Here is a 21,328-nt window from a genome sequence, read left to right as displayed (position 1 = left end):
TTTTGCACTTCTACCCTTGTTTGTTCTTGAATGCATCTAGCCATTAATTCCTCGAAACTAGGAATTACATTATTGTTCAGAAGAGTAGTCCTGAACACATACCATTCAGATGGTAATCCTTCGAGAGTTGTGAGTGCCATTTCTCTGTCAGTAATGGTTTCCCCAACAGATAGGAGATCGTTCTTGATCTCGGTGATTCTTAAGAAGTATGCTTGCATACTTTCATCTTTACCCTTCTTGATTTCCCTCAACTTATTTCTAAGAAACAAAACTTGATTTGCATCATTAACTTTAAATAGACTCACCAGTCTGTCGTAGATTTCCTTGGAGGTGTCTAGATCAGAGATGTAGGCCACCAAGCGCTTGTCGATAGAGTCCCGACTGATCTTCTTTGTTTTGACTTATCCATTTTTCCATTTGTTCCAGGCAGCAGCAGATGCATTTGATGAAGGCTCAACAATATTGCCTCTTACATGGTCCAGCACTCCTTGATCTTCAAGGGTTAGATCGATAGACATCTTCCATCCGTGATAGTCAGCTTTCTCACGGAGCTTGTCTTTGGTAGGAAAGAGTGTTGAGGACCCCATAGTTCTTTTAGGATAGCCTTGCCAATCTTCTCTTCAATGATTGCTCTTGCTCTTGCTCGGGCTTTGTCTTCACCTCAGCTCTGATACCATGTTAAGTTATGGTATGTTCTATGCTTATAACAATTTACTTCTTTTTCTTATTATATTCCACCGATTAGCAATCACATGTACATAAAGTAAAGTGCAGATAGAACATTAAACGATCGACAGAAAACAAGCCAAGACAAGAGACAGAAGATGTGGCGGCTAGCCAGGGACAAACCCCACAATGTGTGGGGAAACCCTTTGATCAAATCTTCTTTTATCTTCAATAATTCAGCAGAGAGAAATAGTACAATAAATCTGATTCATATCAGCAGTAGCAAACCCTAGATCAGTAGCATCAGCATTAGCGGCTTCATTATCAAACTAGGGCAGACCATATCTCACAAATCGACCGTCGGATTGACTTCATTCCACCACCAAAAGTTTCGGCTTCCAGAGGAGGTTCAGATGAACCTACAACGCAGTTCAGATGAGGAGATCTTCTAGGCCACGCAAGTCAATCTTTACTTCTGCAGTTGCAGCTTCAGTTTCAGCAGTTTCCAACTTCAAACTAGGGTAGTCGATATCCTGCAAACCGTTCGTCGGATTGACTTCATTCCACCACCAAAAGTTGCGGCTTTCAAAGGAGGTTCAGATGAACCTACAGTGCAGTTCCAAAGAGGAGATATTCTAGGCCACGCAAGTCAATCTTTACTTCTGCAGTTGCAGCTTCAGTTTCAGCAGTTTCCGGCTTCAAACTAGGGCAATCGATATCTTGCAAACTGTTCGTCAGATTGACTTCATTCCACCACCAAAAGTTGCGGCTTTCAAAGGAGGTTCAAATGAACCTACAACGCAGTTCCAAAGAGGAGATCTTCTAGGCCACACAAGTCAATCTTTATTTCTGCAGTTGCAGCTTCAAATTCAACAGCTTCCGGCTTCACATGTGTGAGAGAGAGAGAGACCCATTTCAGCGCAGTAGAGAAGAGACTCATATTTGCGCAGTAGAGAGAGAGAGATGTGATGAGATGAGTGTGTCCAAATGAGGAAAATTTCTTATATTTATATACAACGTTGGTGGGTGAATAGATGCGACTGTTGGGCTTCTGAGCCTACATGAGTTGTAGGTCGGCTTGATAATAATTCCATAATCAAAATAAATTCATATCTCCATGAATACTTATCGGAATCGGATGATCTTTATATCAATCTTACACCTCTCGACGAGAGGAATCTAATAAAAATATTATCAGCCATGAATAAGATGACCCACATGAAGTTTTGCCCTGGTTGCCAATTTTAACAAGAGGCAACCACACTCAATCCGCACTTCTGGAAGGTCAACGCTTGGTCAACGCTGGTCAAAGAGATGACCTGCTGCCCTAGCGTCCTTTCTGCGTCTTCCTTGCCATAGGACGTCTTCCTTTCAGCCACATGTGTGAGAGAGAGAGAAAATGAGTGAATGAATTGTCCAAATGAGGAGAATGCTCCTTGTATTTATATGCAAACGTTGAGGATGAATAGACATCACTGTTGGGCTTCTGAGCCTACATAAGTTTGCTGGTCGACCTTGACAATTTGTCCATAATCAAAATAAATTCATATCTCCATAAATACTTATCGAAATCGGATGATCTTTAGATCAATCCTACACCTCTCGATGAGAGGAATCTAGGAAAAATATCAAAAGCCATAAATAAGGTGATCTACATGGAGTTTGGCCCTAGTATCCAATTTTAACACTCCCTCTCAACTAGGGAGAACTTCATCTCCAATCCGTCAGAGCGTCGCTGCTGTCCATCCATCAAATGCATTGTCCTGTACAGCTTGACTCCACTCTACTCTGCTCGAACTATGAAGAAGAAGAAATGATCGAGGATGTATCATACCATCCTCCACTGACCCGAAGTCAGTCTCAGAGTGTGAACCACTCTCACTGATCCCAGATCAGTATCAATGATCCCAGGTCAATGGAAGTCATCCTAGCATAGGGAGTACAGTAGATACAGCGATGCGTCCATCGATAATACTACTACGGTCCCTATCCTCATTTCCCTGCTCATTGATCAGATGAGAGGTACTTCCCATGAGTCCCACACTGCATGGGTAGGATGCCTCGATAGGAGAACTAATCATCCTGTCCACATGAGAAAGAATCATCCTGTCTAGTGGATGCCACAGAGAACTAATCATCCTGGCCTACAGGAGAACTAATCATCTTGTTCCACAGTTGCCACGAAGAACAAATCATCCTGGTCCACAGGAGAACTAATCATCCTGTTCCACAGTTGCCACGGGGTGTCACAGGGGAAGGTTGAACCTTTACCCTGTAAATAGTGCACCACTAGGGGATGGTGAGTCGCCCTATGGTCACATGTCAGTCCAAGAAGTACCCCGCGCCCCCCTGGAGCTCCTAGAGCTCAATACATCATACTTGACCCTCATAAGAGGGTCTCTGAACGACACCAAGTCGTTCACGGAAAGTCAGGAATTTGACCTTTCCTAGGGGCTTTGTCAAAATGTCGACTACCTGTTCATCTGTACCAATATGTTGGAGACTTATTGCTCCTCGCTGCACCATATCTTGAATAGTGGTACCTGATATCGATATGCTTGGAGCGATCATGAAATACGGGATTCTCTGATAAACGGATCCCACTTTGGTTGTCGCACAGTATCACGGTGGTATCCAATGTAAATCCAAACAACTCACTGAGAGTTTTTGCAACTAGACTGCCTCACAGGAGGCCATGCTAGCAACAATGTACTTTGCCTCGGCGGTGCTCAAAGCTACCAACATCTGCTTCCTACTCATCCAGGATATCGAGGCAGATCCCAAAGAGAAACAACACCCGGAAGTGCATTTTCGGTCCACCACACTGCCTGTCCAATCAACATCAGTATACCCAAGTAGTCTCACATTTCTGGTAGTGTATCTCAACCCATGAGTGATTGTGCCACGAAGATATCTCAACAGATTCTTGGCACCAATCCAATGTGAGTGGTGACGCTGAACCATATGTTGACTCAATGTGTTGACTGCAAAGCATATATCTGGACGGGCGTTCACCAAGAACATTAATGCTTTGACGAGTTGACGATACTCGGTAGCATTTCGTAAAACAGGTCCGGCAGCACTACCGCTTAACTTCTTGAAGTCAAGCTCCATCGGGGTAGTTACGGGCTTGCGGTCCACCATGCCGAATCTCTCCAATATCTTCACCACATATTTTCCTTGAGATAGGAAAATCTCCCCTGGTTTCTGCCAGACTTCCAGTGCTAGGAAATAGTGCATAAGTCCTAGGTCTTTCATATCGAACTCAGAAGCCAGTTCCCTCTTACATTCATGAATGAGAGGGTCGGCACCTGCTAGAAAGAGGTCGTCAACATATAGCACCCGTATGAGAGGCTTGTCATCTATAACCTTAAAGTAAAGGTTAGGGTCGGCTTCACTCCTAGTGAATCCCAGCTTCATCAAGTAGCTATCGATCCTCTCATACCATGCTCGGGGTGCTTGCTTTAGCCCAAAGAGGGCCTTCTTCAACCTGCATACATGAGATTCTCGATCATAAATCTCAAATCCTTCTGGTTGCTCCACATAGACCTCCTCTTTGACCGAACCATGTAAGAACGCAGTCTTGACATCCATCTGATGTAGGTTCCATCCTTGTGAAGCAGCAAGGGCTATGATCAAGCGGATGGTGGTATATCGGGCAACAGGTGAAAATATCTCGTCATAGTCTATACCTTCCTTTTGGGAGAAGCCACGAGCGACAAAACGAGCCTTATACTTTTCCACACTTCCATCAACTGCATGCTTTATCTTGTAAAGCCATTTTGAAGTGACAACTGCTTTGTCCTAGGGTTTGGGGACCACATCCCAAACATCGTTTTTCATAATGGACTCATATTCCTCGGTCATAGCATCCTTCCATACTTGATGCTTGAAAGCATCTGTGAATGACGAAGGCTCATTTTGGATGATCGTACTCATGATGGTCGGGTATCCTTGATACCTGTTCGGCTTCTTACTTTCACGGAAGGTTCCTCTGGGTGCAATGTGTCCTGAAGCATCATCAAGTTTCCCCCTAAGCCATGAAGGCTTCTTCCTAGAAGAGGAAGGCTCTTGCGGAGGAGGATCAATAGGATCCATAGGTTCTTCCACATCGGGCATCGTCTCATCTTCCTTTTCCTTCGGTTCCTCGATGTCAACTTCTTTAAATCCCCTTAAAGTAGGAAGAATGTCTACTTTACTAAGAGCCATATTTTTGTCAAAGGTGACATCATGACTAATCTCGACTTCCCTTTGACCAGCAACATAGATTCTATAGCCCTTAGTATTTTCGCTATAGCCCACGAAAGTTCCTTTCTTTCCAGATGCACCCAATTTATTCCTTTTCTCTTTTGGCACATGAAAATATACAAGGCTTCCAAAAATTCTAAAATGAGATACGTCAGGTTTCTTACCGATGAACATTTCTTCGAGAGTCTTGGAACCCAATGCTTGATGAGGGCATCGGTTTTGTACATATACGGCGGTATTTGCAGCTTCGGCCCATAGAAACTTTGGAAGTCTTTGATCATGGAGCATAGCACGGACAGCTTCCACAATTGTACAATTCTTCCTTTCTGCCACACCATTCTGCTCATGAGTATATGGTGTAGTAGTCTCCCTCTTAATGCCAGCCTCTTTGCAAAAGTCATGAAACTCATTGGATTCATATTCAGTCGCATTATCAGTCCTTAAGGTCTTGATCTTATTTTCGGTTTGATTCTCGATCAAGGCTTTGAAGTGCCAAAACCAAGAGAACACTTCATCCTTCTTTTTCAAGAAGTATATCTAAGTCTTGCGAGAATAATCATCTGTAAAAGTGAGGTAATATAAATATCCTCCCAAGGAATTCACAAGCATCATACCGGATATGTCTAAGTGAACCAACTGTAATATATCGGAGGTTTTGCTTTGGCTTGAGGGGAATGGTCCCCTTTTGAGCTTTCCTTCGGCACATCCTGGACATACACCTTCTTGCTCTAATCTGAACTCGGGCATCCTGGTCACCATTTTCCTTACATTGGGTAGAGCTTTATATTGAAGGTGAGCAAACCTCTGATGCCATAGTTAGGACTGAAGAGATGTGTCACAAGACAGGACACCCAATGGACTTCCTCCGACTTGATATAATGAATCAATTTGAAACCCAAAAGTAAAAGCATCTTTAAAGTTCTTTTTCCATACACGTACCTTGCCATCGCTGAAGGTCATCTTGTAGCCTTTGTCTTCCATTGCCGAAATGGATACCAGGTTCTTTTTGAGATCAGGTACATATAATACATCTTGTAAGTGGATGGTATTACCCTGATTCAATTGAAGAGTGACATTTCCTACGCCTTTCACGGGATATTTTGAATTATCTCCAAAAACAATTTCCAGGTTGGTTTCCTTCTCTATCAGATTATAGAGAGCTTCTTTGTAACCAGTGAAGTGCCTTGAGATACCACTATCAATAAGCCAATTTCCCAGCGAGTCTGGGGGAGCAGTAGTAGATAGAGTAGCTGGTAGATAATATTCATCTTGCTTATTATTAACAGTGTTAGATTCATATCTGGAATTTCTTGCCTTCTTTAATGGTTGTCCTCTTCCTTGATTTTCGGCACTTCTTTTAGCTCTGCCATTTGACCTGCCATTCCTTTGATTGCCTTGAGAGGGATTTTGATCATCATCCCGGTGTGAGTCCCTTTTATCAGGGCACTCCCTTGCATAGTGACGAGTTTTATTGCAATTGTAACATCATCATTTTCTTCCACCCTTTGGTCCAGCCTTTCCTTTGAATTTAGCCCCGGAATTGTTTCTTCTTTTACTATGAGAAGAAAAGGCAGATGGACGACCTTTAAGTATGGGCATTTCTTGCTCTTCCATCATCGTTTCTGCTTGAATGCATCTGGCCATTGATTCCTCAAATCCAGGAATTACGTTATTGTTGAGAAGAGTAGTCCTGAATATATACCATTCAGATGGTAGTCCTCCAAGAGTTGTGCCATTTCCCTGTCAAAAGTTACTTCTCCAATAGATAGGAGATCGTTCTTGATCTCGGTGATCCTTAAGAAATATGCTTGGCATACTCTCATCTTTGCCCTTCTTAATTTCCTTCAGCTTATATCTAAGAAACAAGACTTGATTTGCATCATTAACTTTAAATAAACTCACCAGTCTATCGTAGATTTCCTTGGAGGTGATCAGCTCAGAAACATAGGTCACCAAGCGCTTGTCGATAGAGTCCCGGATGATCTTCCTTGCATTGACTTCTCCCTTGGTCCATTTGTTCCTAGCAGCAGTGGATGCATTTGATGGAGGCTCAACAATTTTGCCTCTCACATGGTCCAACACTTCATGTTCTTCTAATGTTAGATTGAGAGACATCTGCCATTCGTGATAGTCAGACTTCTCACGGAGTTTGTCTTCAGCAAGGAAGTGTGTTGAGGACCCCATGATTTATTTCAGATAGCCTTGCCAACCTTCTCTTCGGTATTTTGCTCTTGCTCTTGCTCTTGCTTGGGCTTTGTCTTCACCTCAGCTCTGATACCATGTTAAATTATGGTATGTTCTATGCTTAGAGCAATTTACTTATTTTCTTCTTATTATCCACAAATTAGCAATCACTTATACATTAAGTAAAGTGCAAATAGAACATCAAATGATCAACAGAAAACAAGCCAAGACAAGAGACACAAGATGTGGCGGCTAGCCAGGGACAAACCCCAATGCAGGGAAACCCTTTGATCAAATCTTCTTTTATCTTCAATAGTTCAGCAGAGAGAAATAGTACAAAATCTGAATTCTGTAATTTTATATCAGCAGCAGCGAATCCTAGATCATCAAAGTCAATCTTGGTCAAACTAGATGAAATTGACCTCTAAGATACTTGGTCAATTTCTGGTCAACTTGTCCTCGAATAGCCTGAAGAAACAATCCTTGAACAGCCCCAAAAGTTCAGTCAATTTGCATATTTTTGAAGTCAACTTGCAGCCCTAAACTAGGGTAGTCAACACCAGTCAAACCAGAGGTCAGATCACCTCGATTTTCGTGCCAAAAATTGCAGCCTGCCTAGGAGAGGCAACCACACCCAATTCGCACTTCTGGAAGGTCAACGCTTGGTCAACACTGGTCAAAGAGATGACCTGCTGCCCTAGCATCCTTCTTTCTGCGTCTTCCTTGCCCTAGGACGTCTTCCTTTTAGCGACGCGTGTGAGAGAGAGAGAGGCTCCTTTTATGCGTAGGAGAGAGAGAAAATGAGTGAATGAATTGTCCAAATGAGGGGAATACTCCTTGTATTTTTATGCAAACGTTGAGGATGAATAGACGTGACTGTTGGGCTTCTGAGCCTACATAAGTTTGCTGGCCGACCTTGACAATCTGTCCGTAATCAAATTAAATTCATATCACCATAAATACTTATCGGAATCGGATGATCTTGAGATCAATCCTACAACTCTCGATGAGAGGAATCTAGGAACAATATCAGAAGCCATAGATAAGGTGATCCACATGGAGTTTGGCCCTAGTTGCCAATTTTAACATCGACCCTCAAGTCTCCTCTTATACTTTCCCTGTTGAGTCTTCAATGGTTGAGATTAAGTCTCTAATCAATGACTAAGATTAGATTTGGCTTGATCCATGTCATTTAGAACCATCTCACCCAATTTTATATTAATACCGATTAATAATTTAATTTTCCTAAGTTTAGACTTAGGAACCCCATTAAAAATATTGTTTATTTTAATATCTCTCTAACCGGGTGGAATTTCCCAAACCATTTCTGGGACTTGGAGATCTCACGTGCTTTATCCTCTCCACCAATTTTCATGGCTAGAGCACATCTGATGCTACCATAAATCAACACTTGGAATCATATAAATACAAGACAAGTCAACCTCGTTTGGGCACACATCTCACGCATTCATTCTTCTTATCTTGGAGGTTCAATCTCTCGTCTTTGGATTTCCTTGTACAAGTTTGAAATTGCAGGGTCTGAGCTCACATGTGCGAGGAGAAGAAATTAAGTTGGAGCTGCAGGGTTGGATTGAGGAAAATTCGACTACAATTGCAGTATTGATAGGCTGCTCCCTGCGACTGGAGGGCTACAACTGCACTCTATGTCACTAGGTCCTTGCTGCTGTGACCTAAACTACCGTTGATCATTGACCATAGACTTTGATCAGTTTTGGAAACTTTGACTTTGATCATATTTGTTTCTTGGGCTCATCTCTTGGATATTGTTTGGTTGGTTTTGTTGGATAGTCAAAGGATGAACATTTTATGACAATCTAATAAGAAGAAATATTTGAAAGGGCTTCCCCCCTTGTGGGGTTTTTCCCTAGTCTTTGACTAATTGTTATAACTCTGATACCACTTGTTATAGATCTGACCTGAAAATATATGAAAATACAAATATACCCAAGAAATAACAAGATCTAAATATAGAAAGGCTTCACTTTATTAATGAAAACCCTTGAGGTAGGGCAACACCATACATTCACTCCTTAAGGAAGGAGAACACTCCACAAGCCATATGCCTGTTTATACAATATTCTTTCACATCTCTCAATGGGGAGTCTCTAGCCTCTATATAGGCCTCATACATACAATACCATGAGTCATTACTATGGTTCCCTCAATACCATCTATCTAATACCATGGGCTTATTACATTATTGCTAACTACTTGTGGTCCCTTACATGATACGGGTTAACCACCTTATTTATTACTATGGCCCATCCCATTATTACATTATTCCCTTGGGTACCTTCCTCTGTACCTCATATTATCCCTCCTAGGTATACTACATTCCACCCCCCTTAACATGTTTCGTCCCCAAAACATATGAAGAACACAAATAATAAGATCTACTCAAAAGAGTAGTCCACTAGGACCATGCACATGCATCTAGCCATCCAAGAGAAAGGTGAACCCTTGATCTAGCTGGTGCCTCACTCGCTTGAGATGGAAGTTGACCCTGGCGACTCTTCTGTGTTGATGTGTAGTAGGTGGATCGTCGCTCCTCTCTATCTGTCATGCGGGGGTTGTTGTCCTTGTGGCTAATTCGTTGCCATATTGTTGGTTGTTTTCTTGCAGGGTGATGTGGGTGGTGATATGCTGAAGTGTTAACCAACGGTGTATCTTTCTTTAATTCACCACCTAATGGAAGTTGATTGGTATCTGGTACATGTTGTGGTGCCTACTGATGTTTCTTATCTTCCAATATTACTTCAACCACTGAGTCCTTATCTGATGTATCAGTACCTGTAACCTTTTCTGCTTCAGCCTCCTTGGACACTATCTGTTTTTCTGGTACCTGGTTTGATGTTTGTGTTTGATTTTCGACCATCAAAGGCTCATCATCTGATGTGTAAGTGTCATTACAGCTTTGTGCTTCTGCCTCCATAGTTTCTGTGTGGGTCTTAATGGAAATATCCTACAATGTAATTTTCTTCTTTTTATACCAGAGCTTCAGGAATTTTTTTGCACATTAATATTAACAATACCCACAGATTCCATCCATGGATATCCCAAAACAACATCCATGTTATCCATATCTGAAGTATAAAATCACAATGCAACACATACTTATCTATAGAAAGCTTCAAATATTTATAAACTTAAACATCCTGATTATCAACCTATGTGTTTTCATTGTGTTTTGCCGGAACTTGCAATTTTTTTGCCAAATTAACATTGATAAAATTATGCTTGTAGCTAGGATTTATAGACACAATGATCTTTTTCCTTTTGAATACATCCATGAACCTGCAATAAGGAGATACTAGCAGAAAATAACCCTTTAGGGTTTTTGGTTTCCTTCTTTCCTGTAAAAATAAATTCTTTGCTAGGTGGTGTGCCTGTCTGTGTGAGCTTAGTAAGAAGACCCAAAAAATTAGATTTAAGGTCAAAGCGGTCACAAATGGATTTTGCGAACATCTACCAAGTAATTGTCCTTGAATAGCATTTCTGATGACACTGCCACCATTGCCATCTTTCTTGGTCCAAGTAAATGGTTGCCGCACTTAGTTTAATTTCATCATCTATGATGTGATTCAAAGTGAAATATTGATCTATTTGTGCTACCCATATTGCCGGTTCAAAGCTATCAAATTTGTACATCTTCATCAAATTCTGATCTAGGCACTGGAATTTCATATTCGCGCTTCAGCGGTACCACTGTCACAAAAATTTCTGAAAAAGGCACTGATTTTAAATCAGCTAGATCTCCCTCATCCAGACTCTGATTCGACTGATATTTTTTTTGAAATTGGATATTTTTTTGCAAAGAACCCAGATCTGCAATTAGATTCTACAAATGTTACCATAGAACGTACAGATCTGATTTGCAAACTCACCGCCCTGAAAAATGTCCGCAATACAGCTGATTTTTAAATCAGCTATATCTCCCTCATCTGGACTTCGATTCGGCCGATTTTTTTTTTCAAATTGAGTATTTTTTGGCAAAGAACCCAGATCTGCAATTAGATTCCGTAAATGTTACCCCACAACCTACAGATCTGATCCGCAAACTCTCCGTCCTGAAAAATGTCTTTAACACAGCTGATTTTTAAATCAACGATATCTCCTTCATCCAGACTCCGATTCGGCTTATTTTTTTTCTTCAAATTGGGTATTTTTTTCACAAAAAACTTAGACCTGCAATTAGATTCTGCAGATTTTGCACCAAAACGTAGAGATCTGATCGCAAACTCACCGCCCTGGAAAATGTCTGCAACACAGCTGATTTTTAAATCAGCGATATCTCCCTCATCCGGACTTCGATTCAGCCGATTTTTTTTTGAAATTGGGTACTTTTTCGTCAACAACTCAGATCTACAATTAGATTCTACAGATTTTACACTAGAACATACATTTCTGATTTGCAAACTCGCTGCCCAAAAAATTAAAAATATTCTTCATTTTGCCCAAGAAAGTGCTCTGATACCACTTGTTATAGATCTAACCTAAAAATATATGAAAATACAAATATACCCAAGAAATAACAAGATCTGAATATAGAAATGTTTCACTTTATTAATCAAAACCCTTGAGGTAGGGCAACACCATACATTCACTCCTTAAGGAAGGAGAACACTCCACAAGCCATATGCCTGTTCATACAATATTCCTTCACGTCTCTCAATGGGGAGTCTCTAGCCTCTATATAGGCCTCATACATACAATACCATGGGTCATTACCATGGTTCCCTCAGTACCTTCTATCTAAAACCATGGACTTCTTACATTATTGCTAACTACTTGTGGTCCCTTACATGATACGGGTTAACCACCTTATTTATCACTATGGCCCATCCCATTATTACATTATTCCCTTGGGTACCTCCCTCTGTACCCCATATTATCTCCCCTAGGTATACTACATTAATCCTGGTGTCTCTTGTTATTTCTCTTGATTATCTTCTACTGTACATTGCATTTGCTGTTCTATCTACAATTTCTATTTATTACTGGAAGATTTATTTGATTGCTAATCGAAGTTAAGAATTGGGCTAAAAATGATTGTAACAACATAGAACAGTGGGAAATTAACATGGTATCAGAGCTAAGGTGAAGACAAGCCCAAGGAGAAAAGAGACAAGAGCAATCATTCTTGAAAGAAGTCAAAGGAGCCTATTTGATTTGGCCAAGATGTCTACCTCTTACTTCAAGGATTCTAAGAAGTTGGGTGACTCATCAAACTTTGGTGCTTCAAAAATCAAGTTGGAAGTGATATTGGATGAAAATGATGTTTTGGAATATGTGGAAGGAAAGGTTCCTGCACCTTCAGAAAATGCTACTACTGCTGCCAAATTCAAGTACAAGAAAGGTGAGCTCAAAGCCAAGAAAATTCTCATTGATGGTTTGCAAGATCATTTACTTGTTTATGTTGGTAGCTTAAAGAAGCCTAAGGATATTTATGACTATTTATTTGGGGTAGCATCGGATGTGCTCTAGGCCTCAAATTTTGCAGGGAAGCTTGGGCACATGTATTCCAAAGAACCCAAAAAGCGTTTTGGAAAATTCCACCCAGAAACAGTTTTATTAAAATAATTAATTATTTTTAATGGGACCCTAAGTCTAAACTTAGGAAAATAAAATAATTAATGGTATTAATCTAATTGTGGGTGTAACTTCTAGAAGAAGACGAGTATCAAGAAGAAATGATCTTAGCCATTGATTAGTTTTTAATTTGGATCGTTGAATGTCAACGAGGAGATTATTTAAGGAGGCTTGAGGGTCACATGGAAAGACACACAAAGGGAGTTCAGAGAATCGATTTTCTGAAGCAAAGTAGTTGCCGAGAGATTTTCGATAATGAGCTCTTGCAGTGAGGGGCAGGGAAAGTTGGGGTGGAGTATATTCTCCAGGACCCAGGATCAGCAACAAAGAGGCAGAGAGACACCAGGAGGAGGCAGTGCAGACCTAGGAGGGGTTGATGATGGGCTAGAAGGGCGCACGCAGAGCTGACGCAGAGCCAGAACGGCTCATGCAGAAGTAGCGCAGTCTTCCAGTGCAAAAATCTGAAATCTGTCGAGGAGTTGAGATTTCTGAGCCGGGAGCGTTAGAAATTGCTCCAGAGGGTAGGCATTTCCTAGTTGGGCTGACGAAGAGCCTGTTGAGGCTGATGCAGGGCCTAAGCAGGGTCAGCGAAGAGATAGCCGGGGACAGTTGGTTCAGCTACCGAAACAGCCGGAATTGCTAGGTAGAGTGAGGTAATCTCACTAAGTTTTTATGCCAGTTTATTTTCTCTGTAACTGGATTGTCGGAAGGGCATCCAGAGTTGTATTTAGAAACTACTGCTTAATAATATAAAACCCTCAGAGTTGTTGCACCAATTTTCCCGCATTGGGTTTTTCCAGGGACATTTGTCCAAAAAATTACTCTGTCACTTGTGTGGATTTTTCTCTATTGTTCTGTTCTTGTTTTGGGCAAATTAATTAATTAGAGTGAAGGTTGCAATTGTATTAGCTTTGATATTTGCTGTAGGAAACAGTAAATAATTTGTTTCGGTAATTAACAGATAGGAGAAGTTTAATTAGTTGTTGCAGTAATAGATTCGGGTGAGGATTCTCGAATTTTCACATGGTATCAGAGGTGCAGGTGAAGCAAGAAGAGCAAAGTTGATAGATCTAGCATTGAGCAGAAGAGGGAGCTCGAAAAAGCTGCAGGAGGCAGCAGTTCGAAACCCCAGAGCATTTGCGCAGTTCTTAGTCGGAGGGTTGAAAGTTCGAGGCAATCTCTCTCTGAGTGAGTCGACAGAGAGAAGGACTTCCAGTTTGAATTTTTGCCGGGGCAGAGGGAGCAACGTTGAAGCCTCAGCGTGAGGAGAGCTGGTGGGACGCAGATTTTTCTGCAAGCAGTTTGCTGGGCAGAAGATCGTCAGAAGAAAGAGAAGAAGCACGACGGAGGGAATTTCTTCCTCAGAGAATTCCTACCCAAGGAATTCAAATTCTCTAGAGCTGAGCAGCAAGAAGGGGCAGTAGTTTCACTAGCTCCAACAGGAAGTGCGTAGGCTAGCCCAACAACAACACAGAGGAGAGAGGAGGTCATTTGACTTTTTATTTTTGGCAGATATGGCAACCAGTGGCTTGAGGGATCAGAACAGGTTGGACAAAGCATCCAACTATGTCATCTGGAAGGCTAAAATGTCATTCCTTCTAGATGAGCATGCCCTCAAGACACACGTCAACAACGTAGTCACTAAACCTGCAGACCCAGATCCGTTGAAGAAGTACAAAGCAGAGATGGCGAAGGCCAAGAGGATGATCCTGGATGGAGTGAAGGATCACGTGGTGTGTCATGTTGCTATCAGAGGGGCTGCTAAGGAGATGTGGGATGCCTTGGCCACGTTATATTAGGGATCTTCTGAGTAGCGAAAGATTTACTTGGAGCAGACGCTGAGATCTTCTCAGATGCAGAAGGAGAAGCATGTGGATCCATTCCTCACAAAGTTGAAGGAAACCCGTGATGAGTTGTCTAGTGCAGGGCGTACAACTCAGGATTCGAAGTTGGTTAGATTGGATCTCAATTCTGTCTCAGATGAGTGGCAAGTCTTTATCCAGAGTATCCTAGGTAGAGAAGCATTGCCGCATTGGGATGAGATGTGGGCAGCTCTAAAACAAGAGGAGCTGAGGAGAGACTTAGTCAAGGTCAAACTTAACGGAAGCAGTAGCAGTAGTGGGTCGAAGCCCAAGGAGGAGGAGGATAATGCAGCCCTTGCATCGAAGGGGCAACAGGAGCAGCGGAGACACAAGAAGGACATCTTGAAGATCAAGTGTTTCATGTGTGGTGAGATGGGTCACTACGCTACTTAGTGTCCTCTCAAGAAGAAGGACAACGATGAGAAACGCAATCCGAAGGCTGCGCCCGCGAAGATCGAAGAGGGGGAGCTCGCCATGACAGCCGAGATACCTCTAAGAGGGCGGTGGGATGACTTAGAGTTGTAGTTCGGAAGAGCTACAGATGGACAGGATCCTTGAGGAGTCCACCTCTTAGATCAATACCTTGCTACGGGAGCCCAGTTTTGTAGTAGTAGGGTGGACTAGTGTCGGCTGATGTCGAGGAGTGTCGGGGAGACAATTGCAGTGGCTAGGAGCGCCAGAGACTGAACAACACGGAGCAGAATTGGCAACAATGCAAATGGCACAAAGCAGAGGTCAGCAACAGTGCAGTAGATTTAGAGGGCCAGCGCAGAGACTAGCAGCAGTCAGGCTTCAACATTCACGTGGTATCATACTGAACACAGTTAGTTCAGTAATTTTGGATGTTTTTCTGTTGTTGATAGAGTAGCAGCAACAATTTGCAGTGCAGTAGCAGTTGGCAGTCGCAGTGTTAGCAGCAGCACAAATGCAGCTGTTGAGAGGGAGTTGTAGTATGGATGTAGTGTTGGCAGTGGCAGTGTCAGCAACAGTACAGTTACAGCAACATTGCAGTAGTTGCTGGACAGCGTCTCAGACATCAGCAGCGTAGAGGACGATGCTTCAGAGCCAGAGCAGTATGCAGCAACATATATTGTTAGAGCACATTCCCCACTAAGAGGGAGTGTTGATTTGGGGTAGCATCATATGTGCTCTAGGCCTCAAATTTTGCAGGAGGCTTGGGCACATGTATTCCAAAGAACCCAAAAAGCGTTTTGGGAAATTCCACCCAAAAATAGTTTTATAAAAATAATTAATTATTTTTAATGGGACCCTAAGTCTAAACTTAAGAAAATAAAATAATTAATGGGTATTAATCTAACTGTGGGTGTAACTTCTAGAAGAAGACAAGGATCAAGCAGAAATGATCTTAGCCATTGATTAGCTTCTAATCTAGGTCGTTGAATGTCAACAAGGAGATTATTTAAGGAAGCTTGAGGGTCACTTAGAAAGACACATAGAGGGACTTCAGAGAATCGATTTTCTGAAGCACAGCAGTTGCCGGGAGATTTTTGATAGTGAGCTTTTGCAGTGAGGGGTAGGGATAGTTGGGTTGGAGTATCTTCTCCAGAACCCAAGATTAGCAATAGAGCGACTGAGAGACACTAGGAGGAGGTAGCGCAGACCTAGGAGGGGTTGACACTGGGCCAAAAGGGCCCAAGCAGAGCTAACGCAGAGCCACAAGGGCTCACCAGAAGCAGCACAGTCTTGCAGTGCAGAAATCCGAAATCTGCCAGGGAGCTGAGATTTCTGAGCCAGGAGGGCTAGAAACTGCTCCAGAGGGCAGACATTTACCAGTTGGGATGACGTAAAGCCTGTTGAGGCTGACGCAGGGCCTAAGCAGGGCCAGCGCAGAGACAGTCGGGGATAGTTGGTTCAGTTACCGGAATAGCCGGAATTGTTGGGTAGAGTGAGGTAATCTCGCTAAGTTTTTCTGCCAATTTATTTTCTCTGTAACTAGATTTTCAGAAGGGCATCCAAAGTTGTATTCAGAAACAACTTCTTAATAATGTAAAACCCTCAGAGCTGCTGCATCGGTTTTCTCGCATTGGGTTTTTCCGGGGACATTTTTCCAAAAAATACTGTCACTTGTGTGGATTTTTCTATATTGTTCTGTTCTTGTTTTGGGCAAATTAATTAATTAGAGTGAAGGTTGCAGTTGTATTAGCTTCGATATTTGTTGTAGGAAGCAATAGATAATTTGTTTCGGTAATTAAAAAATAGGAGAAGTTTAATCAGTTGCTGCAGTGATAGATTCGGGTGAGGGTTCTCAAATTTTCACAATGACAAGCTGGTAGGGATGTATGAAATTAATAACTTGAATCACATCCTCTCTTTGGAAAATCAACTCAAAGAGATGAAGATGAACAAGGGAGAATTCGTGCAATCCTATATCACGAGAGTATCCCACCTAAGGGATCAATTGCAATTTGGTGGTGACCAAATATCTAACAGAGAGTTAGTGGTGGTAACTCTTCAAGGTCTTCCTCCTATTTGGGAAACCTTCATTACTACTCTAAGAAATAATAATGTTCTTCTGACATTTGATGAGCTCATTGGTAAATGCACTCAAGAGGAGACCAGGATGATTGCCAGAGGAAGGATTCAAAAGCATCAAGAAGGAGAGCCCTCTGCAATCGTTGCTCAAGATAAGAAGAGGAAAGGAAGAGGAAGACAATCTGGTTCAAGAAGGTCTCCCTTGAATTAAAGGACTCCAAGAGAGAGGAGGTAGAATTGAATGCTTTAACTTCCACAAGCATGGTCATTGTGCTCGAGAATGCCTCGAAAAGAGAAATGATTCAAGATCCAACTACAACAACAATCGAGACTTCAACAACAACAAGTTCAATGATTAAAGAAGAGATGATTGAAGAAGAAGAGATGATAGAACGAGAAGGGATGATAGAAGAAGAAGAGATACTCTGGATGACCAAGAAGAAGGCCATCATCCTCAAAAGAGGTTAAGGAACTCCAGGTATGAGAATAATGTAACTGCTAGTCAATCTGAATATATTCTTATTTCTGCTCTTTCTAGTTCTTCCCCTCCAGATTCGTGTGATGGTTGGTAGATAGTGGGGCTTCTAGACATTTCTCTGGATATCAGGAAGTCCTCCCAAACTTGGTTGAGAGGGAGTCAGATTTGAAATCATCCTTGGGGATAATACTACTCATCTAGTGAAGGGTTTTGGTTCCATCAAATTTCATTTGGACTCCGATGAATCCATTCTTCTTCATGATGTTGTGCGTGTTCCGAGACTAAAGAAGAACTTGGTATCTATATATGCTTTGGAAGACAAAGGGATGAGAGTAGCTTTCACAAGAGGAAAATTCCTCACCTAGCCCATGGAATCTTGCATGAGAGATGCTTTTACTTGGGGATCTTGAATCGAAGGACTCTATAGAGTCAATGGAAGACCTCTGCTAACAGTGGTCCACAACATCAATCATCAAAGTGAACTATAGCACCAAAGATTGGCACATCTACATTATGAAGCCTTGCTGAAATTGAAGAAGTTGGTTTTTGGGATGCCTGATGTTCAAGCTAGTCATGATGGAGTATGTCCGGGATGTGCTAGTGGAAAGAAGACAAGGGGACCATTCCCCTTTAGAAAGAACAAGACTAGTGATATTCTTCAACTCGTTCATTCTAACCTCTGTGAACCCATGCCAATGCACTTTGCTTCCTTTGGCCAATTGGCATGATGTTTATGTATTTATTGCTTTCTACCTTGGGCATTCTGAGGCTTTGTTCCATGAACTATTGTGGATATTCGACTAGACAGTTCGTCACAACAGACCTAACAATAGTATATTAAAAATCCGAAGTTCTACACTATTATAATTTTATTTAATTTTAGATCTGTAGATTTTACTGTAATTAGTGCATGCATGCAAATGGAAATTATGCAGAAAAGTAGAGAGCGAAAAAATAAGCTCACACACACACATAAGACACAAGATATGCTTCTCTGGGAAACCTTTGCGGGAGAAAACCCAGCTGGAAGGTGAGGTCGCTTCGCGCTCTTTCTCTGTCTGGAAATATGGCTGCAAGTACAAAGAAGTAATGCCTGTGGCCCATGGGCTACTACAATGCACAAATCCTCTCTGTGTGCTCTACCTCCTATCTCTCCTGGCTATCTTTGCTCAACTATGGAACAAAACGCTCCCAAAAGAATGGAATGCCTCCTCTTCCTACTAGCTCAGTTATAACACAGTTTGATAGCCTACTAGTGGTTAATTTTGATTACATCAACTCTTAACTAGAGTTACAATATAGACTCTTCTATAGTTTTTTACATCATAATCACGTGGCTAACCCCTTTTCCATAAATAATGGGCATTGACACGACATCCTCCCAAATTATAGGTGTGAAAATAGGAAAGTCAACTTCTGAGTGGCATAACTTTTGCATACGAACTCTGATTGACATGCTTCTTGCGCCATTGGAATGATCTTTGTGTAGAACAACATGGAATGGTGTGGCCTTATGGTGGCAAAGTTTTACCCCCAAGAAAAGATCGTTTGATGCCTCAAAATGCTCCTGGAAGGTTTTAGACCCCGTTTTCCCAAACTTTGTCTCGCTTGTAAAAACGGCCCCGTGAGCTTATTCCTCCACTTTTTCCACTCCAAATGCATCGAGATGGCTGACAAACAATATAATGATCCAATCCGGATCACACTTTACTTCACTTTAATTTTGAGTGGCCTTTTGTGGTCATTTTTTATTGGTTAGGATTTGTGCCTTTGATCTAAAGCTTGTGGTAGCTGCTATATGGCCCCTTCTTGTTTTGCAAAATGTATTTTTTCTGTATTTTAATAGAAACATGAAGCAGTTTATCAAAAAAATAAAAAAACTAATGGAAACGATTCAATTGTTAAATATATTCCTATGTTCATAGTTAGTCTTTTCTACTTTGGCTTTGGGGTGCAGTTCCCTAGGTTAATGCGACACAATCCTCCTTGACTATGGTACTATTGCTGTTGGTGGTTTCAATGTTCTGTCGTATGAGCCCTCTTTGGCTTGTGCTTGTTAATCCATAATAAATTAATAAGAATTGCAAGTCTGTATTTTCAGTTATGGTGGCATGTTCCATGATTAGGATTTCATTCCCTATTCTTTGTATCCTTTCATACCTTAATTAAAATGTTGTTAGGATAGACATGTTCTTTTTTACAACAGTTCAAAACATACATGACGCAGTATGTATTCAATTTCAAGATTTGTTTATCATTATGCTTACCTTAGACTGTTATCTTAAAGATGTCTATTTGCTAAGATTTGTGGCATGTGCCAATTGTAGGAGAGACCACGGTGGATGCGGATCAGTTCATTAGATGAATTGAAAACAAAGTTGGGACATGTTATTGTGATGATTCTTCTTGTAAAGATGTTTGAGAGGAGCAAAACAGTTATGATTACAACTGGTATGGATTTGCTCAGCTACGCCATGTGTATTTTTCTGTCCTCAGCTTCATTATTTGTGCTTCACAACCTTCATAAGTAGATTTCTTGCACAACCATTGTAAATTATATGTGAGTATAGTCATCCAAGAAGTCAAGTAAATTATTCCTCCCAAATATTTGTTTTTGCACAATGTTTGAGATATAAATATGATTGACAACATCCGGAAAACAATTTCCATTGTAAAGATGAAATGTATTTGAGATATTCTCGAATAGCAAGAATACGCTTTAAGGATGCAATTCTCAGCATTGATATGTTCTCTTGGAGGTAATTTCCAGATACTGAAAGTGCAGGAAATTCATATGTTAATATATAGAAAACAGTCTTATTTAAATGCACCAATGCTTCTAAGGATCGAGATGTCACTTTAACTCAACTTACGATCCTGTAGATATCAAACCTTATATGAACCCCAATTCCGGATCGTCCTGGCAATTCTGATTTTAACATGCGGTCCATCAAATTGGACCAGTTCATACACATGATCAGGGTTTTATACCTGCAAGGTTTTGAACACAACCTGTAGACTAGAACACGAGGAGCCATACACTAATAAATGTGAAGTTATTAACCTAATGTTGAGATTCTCTTTCAATACTACCTTGAGCTTCGGTTGGGCCACCCATATGTTCGATGGAAAAATAATCTTTCCTTGAGCTTCGGTCCATAGGTTCGATGGAAGAATAATCTTTCCTTGAGCTTCGGTTGGGCCACCCATATGTTCGTTGGAAGAACAATCTTTCCAACAGTGGGATGCTGTCATCAAACTTGTGCAAGAGTGGGTCAAAACCTGGTTGCCCTTTGGAATAGTGTAACTCCACAATTGGTTCCCACCCTTATTTTTTTAATGAGATTTGAACCAAAACTTGGTATTAATAAAATCTCAGACAAACCAATTTGTCTACACCTTATAAATTCATCATGATTTTATAACTGCCAGATTTTGAACACAGCCAATAGACAGACCGGGCAAGCCATACACATAACACATAATTTGAATTGTGAAGCTCTTAACCCAATGTTGAGATTTATTTTTATTTTTAATTGTTCTGATTTCAACAGCAATGCAGTCTCTGATGAAATTAATTTTCAGATTTGGGATCATTTGGCTGAAAGTAAAGAGTATTACAAACACTTTTGTAGCTCTCTGTTTGTTTGCATCAGGGTCAACATGTGCACATGAAGCATAAAGTATGTGTGTAATACTTTCATCCAATTTCACTGAGCGGCCCCTCCTAGCCAGTATCTAGTTTTGTTTAATGTCATTTTCATGAAGAATTATCTTTGTTTTAAAG

The 21,328-nt window shown here is 41.2% G+C and overlaps 1 protein-coding gene across 4 annotated transcripts in view; it reads left to right on the top strand.

The window, feature by feature from the left end:
- The window catches only part of LOC149166841 (uncharacterized), a 357,550-nt gene extending 337,179 nt beyond the window's left edge, over nucleotides 1-20,371 (top strand). For all 4 annotated transcript variants that reach the window (XM_089432776.1, XM_089432772.1, XM_089432775.1 and 1 more), the window contains one exon: nucleotides 19,869-20,371. In XM_089432776.1, coding sequence (XP_089288902.1) covers nucleotides 19,869-20,072 — 204 coding nt within the window. In that variant the 3' untranslated portion in view covers nucleotides 20,073-20,371. The remainder of the gene's footprint in view (nucleotides 1-19,868) is intronic.
- The last annotated feature ends 957 nt before the right edge of the window (nucleotides 20,372-21,328 follow it).

This window comes from Pinus tabuliformis, chromosome 5_1 (genome assembly GCF_031772625.1).
Source record: "Pinus tabuliformis cultivar Carrire ecotype Pingquan chromosome 5_1, CPIR1, whole genome shotgun sequence".
NCBI lineage: Eukaryota > Viridiplantae > Streptophyta > Pinopsida > Pinales > Pinaceae > Pinus > Pinus tabuliformis.
The sequence above is the reverse complement of the archived record's forward strand: the minus strand, read 5'-3'. Positions and strand labels throughout refer to the sequence as shown.